The sequence below is a fragment of the Perca fluviatilis genome, chromosome 9 (assembly GCF_010015445.1).
Source record: "Perca fluviatilis chromosome 9, GENO_Pfluv_1.0, whole genome shotgun sequence".
Lineage (NCBI taxonomy): Eukaryota > Metazoa > Chordata > Actinopteri > Perciformes > Percidae > Perca > Perca fluviatilis.
In genome coordinates, this window is record NC_053120.1 from 32,865,884 (window position 1) to 32,880,622 (window position 14,739).

Genomic DNA, 14,739 nt, shown 5'->3' on the forward strand with positions numbered 1-14,739 from the left:
CATGCAGTATTTTATGTGCACCTGAGTGGTGTGTGTCCATGTGAGTGCTTGGTGCAGAGGAAAATCAACACAGTTTAATTTAAGTTAAAGGTATTTTAGAAACCACCGTGAGCTAAAACCGTCAGATTTCCAACTGTTCTAAACACTCCGGTTTCAACAGTTTTTTCTACTCTCAGCTAAGTATTATGCAACTCTAAGACGGCCTCCTATGATTAGTCATCTGATCCAGGAATGCTGGACTAGAGTGCTTTTTTTACTACGCTACTGAGGTGGTGTTAACATTGTCCCATGTAGCTACATGCTAACGGAAGTAAAAGGTCATCAGTGTTGTTGAATTCTCCTCAATTTCAGGTCACATTACTCCTAAACATTCACGGTTATGTAGTACTTAAGTAGCTACATGCTAACGGCAGTAAAAGTTGTCATCTTGGCTGCCAAATTGTTAAATTCTCCCCAATTTCAGGTTGCATTACTGCTAAAACATGTCCTATTGGGTATTGTTTGGTTCAGAAGCCTTTATCTGTGATGTTTGATGGTAGAAAGTGCTGCTTCGTTCCATTACAATCTAACATTAGTGCTAAATATTAAGTAGCTGCATGCTAACGCGAGATAGCGGTAATCTTGGCAGCCAATGCTGGTCATTTCTCCAATCATTTCAAATTACTGCAAGGACATGTCCCGTCGTGTAATATTTGGTTTAGAGGCCTTTATTGTTGATTTTTCAAGTTAGCAGTTAACAGTAGCTCCAGCTTCAACTAGTGATACAACAGCGAGGCTGCGGCGGAGCTCAGATTCCCATCAGAGCAGACTGGGCTTTGTCGGGAGGGGTGCTTAAAGAGACAGGCGCTCCCACAGAGCATCTCATAAAGAGGGTGAATACAGGTGCAGCAGCCATGGGCAGTATGAGAAAACACTTTAAACATTAAAGCATGTAAACATGTTCTAATACAAACACAAAATACAAGTAAAACTCTGAAATGCTATATAATAGTTGCCCTTTAAAATCCAATAAACACTTTATTTTCTCTCATATTGTCTGCCTAAATGAACCTGTATTCACCCTCTGTCTGAAATGTTCCATTTTCTCATTAAGCAACCCTACCAAAAATTCCAATCTGCTCCGATTGGGCGCAAGAAAAATATAGCACACCTTGTCAAAGGTAGTTTTTATGCCATGAGAATGGGGGGGGGGTATATTCTAAGCAGAGCCTGCATGTAACATAGGAACGGAAGCCAAATCAGAGTGTCTTTTTGAATCCTACTGCAGCCCACAAAAAGCTGTCTGCCTTGTCTTATTTCACAGTGTGTGGGTTGGTAGGCTTCAGGTACCTAAATGTGCACAAGCACTGAACAATTGTGTTTTTCATGATATATAATGTATGATTTTGTGCCTTGAGAGGAGCATTTTGTTCTCATGTGGGAGCTGCTTTTCCTGCATTTAACTATAACTCACCCACACTGCGATAATGAGATGCTACTTGAGTACAAATAGTGTTGTTTTCACCAGGTTAAACAAACTACTGTTGTTTTGAAGGAAGGTAGACACACCTCAAATTTTAAATTAGAAAAATCAAAGAGAAAAACCAGGTACAACATTCAGTAAAGGAATGAAAGAGATTTAGATTTTTGTTTGACAGAACACATGGGAAGAACTTGAAGCTCATGAGGACTTTTCCTGAGAACTGTGGGCCATTTAAAGGATAAGGCCGGTGTTATTCTTTGTTTTTCAACTAACCACATAACGAATAACTAAGCGTTTAAAGACTCTATTTGTCCATTGTTTATTTCTAAAGAAACACAACAATGTATAAAAGCCTCCATTACCTTGTATCTCACGTTATGGCCCCGTAGCAGCCGTTTTTGTAAAAATAGGCTAACAATTGTGTCATAACCACGCGACTTTCTGTCGCACAGTAGAGAAATTACCGTATAGTCAGGAGAAGCTCAAAGGCAATCGGGGGGACGTGGAGGCATACAGTCAAGGAAGAAACCCATAGAGAGTCAATGAAAGCATCGGAGCAAAATATTTCAGCAACGTTCGCTCATGGACAGCTCCTACTCACGCTCTCTGTCTCTCCAAGATTCGGAATTATTCAGATTTCTCTTGGCACAACTTTCAGATAGGTTGCTCACGTTACATCTACGTCATCAAGCTCAGTTTGGGGCTGAGCAGCAGCTGCGCAGTACGCTCAGCCATCACCGGAAAAGTGCTTCTAATTTACTTCACTGGTCTCCGTCAAAGTCTATGATGTGTCCATATATCACTGTCTATGTTCAGCCCCAAACTAAAGATAAAAAAAATGGGACGTAAAAAGGTTATTACTTAGTTTGTATTAAAACAAAAGGATAGAATGGAGACATGTCAGTCTGAACAGGTTATTGAAATTTGGATTTGTTGCTGATATTTCTCTGAACAGATATTCTGGAGTGAGCAGATTTGAGTTGTAATCTAGATGACTGGACCCATTTATAAAAACAAAATTATTTATTATTGATACATGAAAGTAACCTGATCCTTAACTGTGGTTTTCAAAATCTGATCAACTAGAAGTTGTTTACCTGAATACATGTACATGAAGAGTATAATATCGTATTTTTTGTGCGCAGATTTGGATGCCTTTAAATGATATGTTCTTTTATGTTATAAGCAGAGGCACACAGAGTATGCAGTAGCAGATTTTTTTCACAGAATGCTGTCCCCTGAATTCAACAGATTTCATTCTGCAGCTACATTTGCATTGCTACATTTTGGTTTTTAAAGCCTCTGAACGCCCACACAGGTGTTTTCAGTTATTTTGGCTGATTAGACTCTTTTCAGGTTTAATGTGAATTTATTAGGTCACAAATAATTTTTAATTCAATTCAATTCAATTCAATTTTATTTATAGTATCAAATCATAACATAAGTTATCTCGAGACACTTTACAGATAGAGTAGGTCTAGACCACACTCTATAATTTACAAATAAGGATGACAAAGGTGTCATTTGTCCCGTCCTAACAGGTGCAACAACACTAACAGTGGACTCAGGAAGATGTCAATCACACCCACACAGTCCTGGAAAAGTGTTTTTAGCTCCAGTAGAAGAACTAATCTCCGTTTAAACTAAAGGCGCTGACACACTAACCCGATAATCAGCCGTTGGACAGTCTGGCGAGGTCAGTGACTCGAGTCTGTTCAGTCTGTTCAGTGTGTTCCGTGCCGTCATACGTCGGAGGGGATGTCAGCCTTTATTTTGGCCGACCTGACATGTTCAGTCGGAGGCAGGGCAGTCGGGACTCACCCGGAAATGGCGAGCGGAATGAGCGTGACTAGAGTCTCTCAAAATCTGACGAAAATCTTTTAAACTGACCTTTGTTGATCTGAAATGAAGACAGATTCAGCAACTGCATGGCCTATTTTTTCGCTTAAAATGTTTTCAGAAACATGTTTCAGCGAACTATTTTAGTACAATTTGAGATAATATTCTGAACAAGCCGCCATTACAGTCTGGCTTTGAATTTCCGGAGAAAACAAACCCATGTGACGCGTTCGTCCAATCAGCTGCCGGTTTTCATTTTTTGGGCGACAATACAGATTAGCGCCGCCTGCTGTTATGGAGACGTATTACGTCTCGTCTCTTTGGTGTATTATGTGGCACTTTTTGGACCAACTCCGGGAGACTAATCAGTCCGACTGGCTTTTCTGCTGACGGTTGGCCGTCTCCTTGGTGTGTAACTGCAATTACACGCCACACAAACCGCATGTCTCATGAACATTCTCATATAATGGGCATGGGCCCTGGGTAAAGAGGAGGCAGCATGTATACTCTGCCCGTTGCTGGTAGTTGCTATGGTAACGTTAGTAGCTTAGTCTCAGAGAAAGAGACGTCATGACTCAATCAGGCAGCGAAACACTGGCATCAGTGTTGGTGTTTCCAAAGGTCTCCGTTTGCGGCCGTTGAGACTGTAATACAACCCCACAGATTCCAAACCAAAACGGGTCAGAAGTGTTTTCAAATTTCTCCAGTTTAAGGGCTCTGAAACGCCACAGCAGGGGGAATGCGAAGTGTAAACGTAGCAAAGGATATTCTTTTTAAAACCAAAATATAGCAATGTAAATGTAGCCTGCATCACCACTGAAAACTGAAAAAAAAAGTTTCACAATGATTATTTGTTGCTTTGTTTCCTACTCTGCTATTTTTGTCTCCAGGACTGTTTCAGAGGGCCATCGCCCAGAGTGGCACAGCTCTGTCCAGCTGGGCAGTCAGTTTTCAGCCAGCCAAGTACGCCCGGATGCTGGCCCGTAAGGTGGGCTGTAACTTGGAGGACACTGTAGAGCTTGTGGGGTGTCTTCAGAGAAAACATTACAAGGAGCTGGTAGATCAAGACATCCAGCCAGCCCGCTACCATATCGCCTTTGGACCTGTTATTGATGGAGATGTTATACCTGATGACCCTCAAATACTCATGGAGCAAGGTATCAAATCACTTTACTTAACTTAAGAGCAGGCAGTTTCCAACAATGTCCTTACCCTATATTTGTGCTTTTTAACAAATTGTACCATCTCTTTCAAGGTGAGTTCCTCAACTACGATATAATGCTGGGAGTTAACCAGGGCGAGGGCCTTAAATTCGTGGAGCTTATCGTGGACAACGAAAATGGCGTTCAGGCTAACGACTTTGACTACGCCGTGTCTAGCTTTGTGGATGACCTGTATGGCTACCCAGAGGGTAAAGACATCCTCCGAGAGACCATCAAGTTCATGTACACAGACTGGGCGGACAGGCACAACCCGGAGACCCGCCGGAAAACACTGCTGGCTCTTTTCACCGATCACCAGTGGGTAGCACCAGCTGTCGCCACAGCTGACCTGCACTCCAGCTTTGGGTCACCGACATACTTCTATGCCTTCTACCACCACTGTCAGACTGACCAGGTGGGTCTCTCGCTGTCTGGGTAATGGAGTTACAAAATACTACTGGTTTGTTCTATGTCTCGCTGGGTAAAGCTTTCAGTTACTTTTCACACATACAAAGCCATCATCTAAGATCAAGAGAGATATTATAAAGAGAAAGATTTGTGTTCAAATTGCTGCATTTTAATATCAGTTACTCATACTGTATCAACTCTAAAGGTGCTTAAGTAGTCTGGTTCCAGATATCTGAATGACCATCAACATTTCTGATTTGGGCGATTCAAATTTAGCTCAAGGCTAATTGACTGGAACGTTTCCCCCAGAGTTTTGTAGGCGGGATTAAGAATGGTCATCTTCCCACATAGCTAACTCTCTACCTAGCCACATCAATGTATAATAATGACAAAAAAATTGAAACAAAAAGTGTGGATGAGAATGGACTGTAGCTGTACATTCTATCAGAACCATTGTACACAATTTACTTTGCCGTTATTACTGTTCTGGCAGCCAGAATGGGCTTCTGTTGTGTCATATTTAGGTAGAAATAGATCACACAGCTAAATTGCATCGTAATATGAAGGCAGATTTCCTAACAGTACAAAGAGACAGCCCTTCACGGCACAAAACAAGGTCTGATTTCATTCCAAATACGTTATTGTAACCGACTAGTTTATAGCCTAAGAAGTGACAATTTTTACTAGTTTCTGCTTCCTAACTAACTAACTAAAAAATGTTTTTGCTTACAAACGCTACGCTGACTAATTAAAGAGAAAGTAAGAAGTGGTGATTCAATTTCCCCACTTTCTTTTGGCATATTTCAACCCGCCACGTGTTTTATTTGTAATGTCATGTTGTTTTTGTGACGTTTTTTTTTTGTATGTGAAGCTGACTTTAGCACTGTGCCCAAGACAAATTTCCCCTCAGGGACAATAAAGTTGACATTACAGCGGGTAACTTGTATTTCATCATTTAAGTTTAAAATTCAGCTCAAAGCCACCTTCTTCTGTCTGCCCCTTTATTCCCATCTTGTCTCTCTCTATTACAATGAATAATGAGCCAGATATGGTAAGCAAAATTATATTAAAATATTTTCTCATTTCCCCTTTTCTCTCTCAAAAAAGATTTCCCCAGCTTCTTGGATCTGTCTGTGTCTCCGTTTATGGTCACAATATTCACTGTGTGTCAACATAAAAAATAATGCCTTTCAGTAGCCTGTATCTTTCACATGTAATAATACTGATCTGATTTATCTGCTGCTCATTAGGTACCACCGTGGGCAGATGCAGCACATGGAGATGAGATCCCTTATGTGTTCGGCCTACCGATGATTGGACCAACAGAGCTGTTTCCCTGCAACTTCTCCAAGAATGACGTGATGCTCAGTGCCGTGGTCATGACCTACTGGACAAACTTTGCCAAAACAGGGTATGATGACACTACCAAGGACTATTAAAACTTACTTTCTATGCATTATCCCCATGACCTGGGACAGTGCCATTATAACTCTGTCAAAGCCTGTTAACATTTAAAACATTAATGTTAACATTTAACATTTAAACTCTTTAACTGTACTATAAATTAGTTTTAAATTTACAGTAAATTCTGATGTACGCATTAAGTGAAGTAGCTTGGGGGATTAGAGAAACCTGGTTTCTGTAATCGGGTTAGGGGATTAGAAAAAACCTGGTTTCTGTAACTAGAGTAGGGGATTAGAAAAACCTGGTTTCTGGGGCGCCTGGGTAGCTCACCTGGTTGAGCATGCGCCCCATGTACAGAGGCTTAGTACTTGTCGTAGCCGTGGGTTCAGTTCTGACCTTTGCTGCAGTTATCCCCCTCTCTCTTCCACTTTCCTGACTTAATCCATCCTATAAATAAAGGCAATAAAAGCCCAAAAAATTATCTTTAAAAAAGAAAAACCTGGTTTCTGTAATCGGAGTGGGGGATTTGGAAAACCGGGTTTCTCTAATCGGAGCAGGGCATTAGAGAAACCTGTTTTCTTTTTTTTAAAGATATTTTAGAACAGAGGAGGGAGACAGGAAATGGGGGAGAGAGAGGGGGAATTACATACAGCAAAGGGCCATGGGTCGGATTCAAACCCGGGGTAGTGGCAAGGACTGAGCCTCCTGTGGGGTGGCAGTAGCTCAGTCTGTATGGAGTTGGGTTAGGTGGGGGATCAGAGAAACCTGGAATCTGTAATGGGAGTAGGCGATTAGAGAAACCTGGTTTCTTTAATGGGCCTATGGGATAATGGGACTATGGGATTTCTCCTGGGTAACGTCACAGTCTTAGCTATGTATAGGTTGTCGGGTTTCCAATCAGTTTAAGTACCTATGTGCATAACAAAGACTTCAGTAAGTAGGACTGGAACTGCAGAGTGGGTAGATAAAAGGGGAAAGGGGAAAAGGGAAAAGGGCGGCTGTGGCTCTGGTGGTCAAACGGTCCTCAACCAATCGAAAGGTCGGTGGTTCCATCCTGGCCCTACATGTCGAAGTGCTCTTGGGCAAAACACTGAACCCTGAATTGCTCTTGATGCTAGGCCATCTTCGATCATCATGCGTCATGCATCAGCGTGAATGGTGAGCCGGTGGCACCTGGTATAGTAGCCTCAGCCACCAAGGACGAATGTGTGTGAATGGGGCGAATGCCGATAGTGTGTAAAGTGCTTTGAGTAGTTGTTAAGACTAGAAAAGTGCTGTGTAAGTGTAGCCCATTTACCATGAAAGGAGAAATTATTACAGATCATTGAAGTCTAAATAAGTTGGTTTGCACTGCTGAATGTTTAACTAATTGTTAAATTCAGACACTTTCTTGCTGTGAGGGAACACTCCAGCCTCCCTGCATGTCCTCCTCAGCCTGCTCCCACACAGAGACACACACCAAATATAATTGAATAAAAAAATAAAGGACTGACACAGTGTCTTCTCTCGCTACTACAGTAAAAATAAGAAATTCATGGTTTTAAAATAAGGTCAGATAGAGAAGTCTGATTACTACCTGCTGCATGAGCTCTGCCAGGCTGTAATGCCCAGTGAACGTCTTTTGACTGAAACAAGGTATTTTCCAAATAATCTATTTGATTTACAAGCTACTGTATGCTCATATGCATAACATACCATAACACAACATAAAGGTCAGCCACAGGGTTATTCAAATAATGTTGTTGACATTTGTTCTGCAATTGGTCTTACAGCACTTGACAACATGCAATAATCATTACAATACCATGAACTAATTGATAATTTCACTGTAATTGTGTTTCCTCAATATTAACCTACAGTATATTTGATCACCAGGAGTAGTGAATTGTGCTATCATATTTTATGGACTGTATAGTGTAATTGGTATTCTATGCACCCTCTACTCTCTACATATCTTCAAATACATTCTTAATTAATGGTTGTAGCCTGAAGAGTGACATTCTCGATGGGACAAAATTTAAATCCTTTTCTGCCCCCCTTCTGTCACACACTGCCTTAGAGCATATAGTCATGGCGGTAATTGTTTTTCGAGAGCGTAATGGGGGGACATTGGCTTTTTCAGTGCACTGCCCAGTAGCCCTGAGGGGAAGAGAAAGGCACTAATGATCTACATATATAACCCCAAATTGACGTAGAATGCCGGGTACCTGGGAGATTTATGCCGCCAATTTGAATGGTTAAGCGTATTCCTGATGAGCTCTGGCTGGCTCCATATGCCGCTCTCAGACAATGGGGCTCTCAGTGTGTCTGAATGGGCCTCCATAGCTCACATTGCTGGCTCTGTTCTGCCCAGATTAAGTGTAAGGGGGTCTTTTTAGCACAGGATCTCATGCAGAATGTGCTCAGTAAACTATACTTAACAGACCTGTATTTACAGTGTACTCTTTTCTTGTGTTATTATGGCTCAATTCTAATATTTGGTACATAACGCTAAAATAGTAGCTATGTCTTATAGCAACCACTGAAGCATATGCTTTATGGAAATTATCAGCTTGGTTGAATTGCATCTTGATTCTATACTCAAACATTTTCCTTGGCTGGAAGTATTTTATGTAGAAATTATATATAAATAGGTTCACTATCAACAAGACATCCATAATTTAAAAAATGCAACATGCAAATTTCTTTTTAGCATTTGAAGAAAACTTCAAATGAGGGAAACTTCTGGGGTTATTAGCTATCTCAAGACCTTTTCATTCAATCAGAATCTTTAGAAAACCAATCATCTTTGAGCAATAATACCCCTTTTGACCTTTTTATTGATTTTATCAGGTGTGATATGTTAGAAACTTTTGATTAATATTTGATCAAACCTGGAGGCTGCATCTCAGCACTGCATTCCAGTATTTTCATAATTACACTGATTAGCCTGAGGGAGATGCTACACATATTTTTAATAAAAAAAAGGTCCACTCCACCTTTAGTTTAAATTTAGTTTTTTCCTGTGCCCTAGAGTAAACAAATAAAAAGTGACATAACTATTTCTGATTGGGCGAGGAGAGTACTGCATCTTTAATAGGAGGCAATGTGCATGTGTATGGTTCTGCCATAAGATTTTTTTTTTTTTTTTTTTTTTTTTTTTTTTTTTTTTTTTTTTTTTTTTAGGGGCCCAACCCCCCCTTTCCCCAGGACACCAAGTTCATCCACACCAAGCCCAATCGCTTTGAAGAAGTGGCTTGGACACGCTACAACCAGAAAGACCAGCTTTACCTACACATTGGCCTGAAGCCCCGGGTAAAAGAGCACTACCGTGCCAACAAGGTACAGTTAGCTATTACGAAATGCACTTTATGTTGTAGTTATAGTTATACATAGTTAAACAGATATAGTAGGTAGATTTGGGCAGCTATCCCATTGTATTGTTTGCATTATTGTCCAGGCAAACTCTAAATAAGGATGACACTTGTCGATCTGTTATTTGGGTTTGGGGCAAATTATTTCAATGCCTTATTTTACTTCAATTCAAAGCAAAGCTTAACCTTTAAGATTACATTGAGATATTAGCATGCAAGTTGTCAGAATGACTACATTCTAATGTAATGTCATATTGATTTTGGTATGCTCCTCACAAGACACTTCTTATATATGGTTTCCATTCAATCTCTCTCCCACTTCATATTTTCTCTCCTCTCCTAAGGTCAACTTGTGGTTGGAGCTGGTTCCTCATCTACACAGCCTCAATGAGGTCACACAGCTCATCCCCACCACCACCAAGGTTGGTACTAAACCATGTATATATAACCATATATACCTCAGGTGCCTCTTGTGAGCGCCTACTTATGTGGTTTGACATGATATGATTGACATGATAGAAATTGAAGTGCTAGAAGATGAAATCCTTCTTTTAAGCCACACACAGCTATAGTTTTAGTATGGTGAGGATGAAATTCACATCTGTCAAAATATACATCAGCTTTACTGTCAGTTGTCATAGGGATTCCATACGTTCTAATCCCAAAAACAGCATATCATGTGTTATCAATTAATACAAATCTAGTTTTAAGAGTTTTAGGCCACCCAATCTATTGCTGAATGTTGTGTTGGCTGGGGCCTTTCTGAGTGGAGTTTGCACGTTCTCTTTGTGCCTGCGTGGGTTCGCAACCTGTCCAGGATGTAGCCCACCTCACGTCCATTGTCAACCAGGATTGGCACCAGCTCCCCGCTACCCTCAAGGATAAGCGGTTATAGCTAATGGATGGATCTTTTGAAATTTGATTTGATTAAACATGATTTATATGCCATTATCTATATATTGGATATGTTGTATTGTCCTCATCAGAGGAACAACACCAATTGTCAATTGTTCAAAAAAAGGAATAGCTCAACATTTTGTGAAATATACTTCTTTGCTGAGAGTTAGATTGATACAGCTCTCATATGTGTGCATTACATATGGAGCTAGAGCAAGGAGTTGATTAGCTTTGCATTAAGACTTTGAGCTTAGGTAAAACAGCCCCACTCTGCCCAATATTAAACAGGTCAATACAAAAACAGAAAATAAAACAAAAAGTGATGGGTTGTGGTTTTATAGAAAGTTACTTTCTATGTTTCAACAGAGCTAGGCTTGCTGCTTTTTTCTGATTCCTATCTTTATGCTAAGCTAAGCTAGGCACCTTATGGCTACAGCTCCATGCATGCACAAACATTAAGGACAAAATTATAATGTGCAAGAGGGCCAAAAACATAAAATGCAGGTCAAAAACCCAACATTTCCAATAATGGAAAGCCCAAAGCTTGGCTATTTAACTAAATACCTGCACTGGACCTGAATGGACTGGAATTGTGCAATGACTCTATTTCTCAAATATATCTGATAAAAAGTGTATTAGCATGAAGAAGATTGAACTTTCTCAAACACTATATCCTTGAACATAGTTTAAACTCTTAAAATCAATTACATACTGACTGATGTTCTTCCTGTCTTCAGATCCCTCAACCGGAGGCTACCAATCGCACCCCGAAGACTAAGGTTCTGGCGACCAAGCGCCCTAACCCAAGTCCGTTCCCCACCGAGACCCAGGACAGCCACAACCAGCCACACCTGGTGGACCAGCGTGACTACTCCACTGAGCTGTCGGTGACCATCGCCGTAGGAGCTTCCCTGCTCTTCCTCAACATTCTAGCCTTCGCCGCCCTTTACTACAAGAAGGACAAACGCCGGCATGACGTCCACAGGCGCTGCAGCCCCCAGCGGAGCGCCACCAACGACCTGGCTCACACTCAGGAGGAGGAGATCATGTCCCTGCAGATGAAGCAGCACTCAGACCTGGACTGCAGGGGAGTGGGCGACTCCCTGCACCCGCACGACGTGGTGCTGAGGACTGCCTGCCCGCCCGACTACACTCTGGCAATGAGGCGCTCACCGGACGACATCCCGCTTATGACGCCAAACACCATAACCATGATCCCCAGCACCATGGGGGGGCTCACCTCACTCCACTCTTTCAACACCTTCCCCAGCAGCGGGCAGAATAACACCCTGCCCCATCCGCACCCACACTCACACTCCACCACCCGGGTATAGCCCTGTGGATGCACCCACGCAGGCAGGACTCTGATGGCTGAGGCAAAAAGCTAACGCCACTGCTGCAGCAGAGACTTAAGGCCGACATGCTGACAACCATAGAGCTGTCAAGAGCTGAAACGCCAGCCTGGAGTTGCCAGACACCCATGGAATTACACTGGGATTGTACAACACCCTGTTAATACCTGAGGGAATATAGTCAAGGGATTTCTGGGGGTTTGGACCAGAGGAAAAAAAAAATAATAATGTTTTTGTAGAAAATAAAAAGAAAAAAGTACAAATAAGGAGTTTAAGAAAAACAACCTCACAAGCTAAAACAAAGAGGAGGATGTTTTTAATTATTATTTTTGTTCTGATATTGCAGCAAAACATGGTACAGTAAACTACTTTTTCTTTCTAACGACAATGGCCTTCGGGAACTTTTGACAAATGACTGCTTGACAGTATTATCTGGAAGCAGAACAGAGCATCAGACACGTCTTGGAGGTGAGAAGAGGGGAGTACTTTGTAAAAGAAAGAAAATATTGTTCTCCTTTGGCATCGCACAGCAGATTACTCTGTTGTGGGGCACAGAGTAGATGCGGTGCAAACCAATTTAGGCATGTGTTAACTTCATAAATGGAGGCTATGTAAGATAAAGCAAAAATTATTGTTGAATAGAACAAAAGAAGGACTGGAAACTTCAAGGAAAAAAAGAAACCCTGTATGCACAATGGAACCATTTTGAGGAAAAAAATGTCACAGATACTTTTCATCCATTTATTTTTGAGGATCAGGAACAATTTTATTGTATAGAACCTATTTACATATCTAGATCTGTACACTAAGCACCAGGCTGTTTAAGCCCTCTTCTCTTGGGGGTGGGGGTGGGGGTCTATACTGCAAACCTGCCAGCAGGACTGTACCAGTGGGAATCGGGGATCCACCTACTGGCTTTCTGGCAGTTCCAACTTCAACACAGAGAGCTGGGGGACAAAGGATAATTGGATATTTTAGCACGATGCGCATGACAATTTATCTGCTTGATGGCTGCTCTGCTGATTATGTCATTATTAAGAATAATTTTCACCCTCTCCCTTGCATTGGAGAAATTTCTGACGGATTTGATGATTGGATTACGGGAAAACTCACACCCTTGCAGGACCATGTAAAATACAGTTCCAGGTTGTGGAGGTTGTGGCTCGAGTCCGGAACAGAAAGGGGAGTGGCTGGGGATATGGTAAAACTTTCTTGCATAACATAATATAGCTTGAGCGGAGCTGGGCATATAAGGACTAGTTTTGTACTCTGTGTGTTGGTACTACTTTTTGATAGTGGTGAAATCACATTACACTGTATCAATCAAACTCATTGTACCTTCAGTTGAGATCAATGTTCTTTGCTATTCTACCTATTGGACCACTTTTCCATATAGAAGTAATTACCTGCACCGTTTATTCCATTGCCCACTTTTTTTTTTCTTTAACTGAAATTTGTTGATTAAGTGACATAGTGGATGCCCATTGGTATATAAAAAAAGAGGATGGAAAATATAGTGAAAGACTGAATCTCTTGGCTATGTAGCTTTTATTTTCCTTAATCCAGCCAGGTTCTATAGAGCTGTTTGAAACCTGAATGCCTGTACATGACTTCTGCAAGTCAAAGGCCAAGCACAGACAGATCACATTGGGTGGAACTCTTTGGAAATACTCAGCAGGTGGACGAGAGGAAGAGCCAGGGTCAGACTAGGCCAATTCCTGTGGTGCACTCTTCATCTAGTTTTTACCATTAGCCAAGGTTGATTGATTTGTGGAGGCACATTGCGTTATGGGAAGAAAGAAGAGAGGCCTCCCATAGCAGCTGGGAGCCACAGGCAACCCTCTGTACCTCACTTTAAAGAGCTGTACTTTTCTTCTTTTGTCCCCATTCTTTTTCTACTTAAGATTCTCTACTGTCTCATCTTTTATACTGAGCTGACAGGTTGGGCTGTTAGCAAAACGGTTTCCTAACGCATCCACACCGCCTTCAGTTTACTGTCTCCTGCAAGACTCTCTGCCATCGCTAACATCTTTAGGTCAGTGAAGCCTCATCGTCTAACGATGTTTGCCACTGTAGTATGTGTCAGATCCAGTCACTTAAGAGTCATTGCGGGGGTAAAGTGGTGTTCTTTAAAACACAGAGAGAGAGAGGAATACCCTAGATGGCAAGCCCATTGTGCTCAGATATAGAAGTCTGAATGCTGGCGCAGAGATGCTACTTGGTAAGCTGAAACGCTTGTCTCCCTGTTTTCCTTCCACTGAAATGTAGATGTGTGGAGGCCTCTGTTGTGAGAATACATCCTGCCCCGTTTGGCTCGCTCACAGGCACGGTGCAGTCATTCAAAAAAATGAGTGCAGACTACTGTTACCCATATAACGCTGCAGCACACAAGCTGATTGGGGGATACATTTAGTCTATCATAGGGAGTGTTGCTTTTTGGGATAAGATTTAAATTGAATAAACTAATTACATCTGTTTGCTCCAGATTGTTTCTCTGGATGAAATGAACCACCAAGGCTTGATCTGGGATTCAAACAAAAGGAAGATGCCAAGGCTATTATCACACATCATCCTCATGGGCCAGGGACTTTTTAATACCCTTCTCTGTAAAAACAAGCCAACAACATAACAAAGTGTGAATTTCAGAATCTGGGGACAATCTGTACTGATTGCCCACACACATGCAAACACATGTACACCTCACACACAACCACGTGCTAAGTGATTAGGCTTAGGCTTTCCAAGTGTTGTGGTATCTACTCAAGATAGTGAATATTGTCGAAAACCCTGATTGCCTGCAATTGGACTCAAGATTTATTAGA

General features: G+C 41.5%; 1 protein-coding gene across 1 annotated transcript in view; it reads left to right on the top strand.

The window, feature by feature from the left end:
* nlgn1 (neuroligin 1) overlaps positions 1-12,750 on the top strand; it is a 441,774-nt gene extending 429,024 nt beyond the window's left edge. The window contains exons 6-12 of the mRNA XM_039811895.1: positions 4,192-4,458; positions 4,557-4,918; positions 6,162-6,322; position 6,598; positions 9,481-9,636; positions 10,013-10,090; positions 11,303-12,750. Of these exons, the coding sequence (XP_039667829.1) occupies positions 4,192-4,458; positions 4,557-4,918; positions 6,162-6,322; position 6,598; positions 9,481-9,636; positions 10,013-10,090; positions 11,303-11,899 (1,622 nt within the window). The 3' untranslated portion in view covers positions 11,900-12,750. The remainder of the gene's footprint in view (positions 1-4,191; positions 4,459-4,556; positions 4,919-6,161; positions 6,323-6,597; positions 6,599-9,480; positions 9,637-10,012; positions 10,091-11,302) is intronic.
* The last annotated feature ends 1,989 nt before the right edge of the window (positions 12,751-14,739 follow it).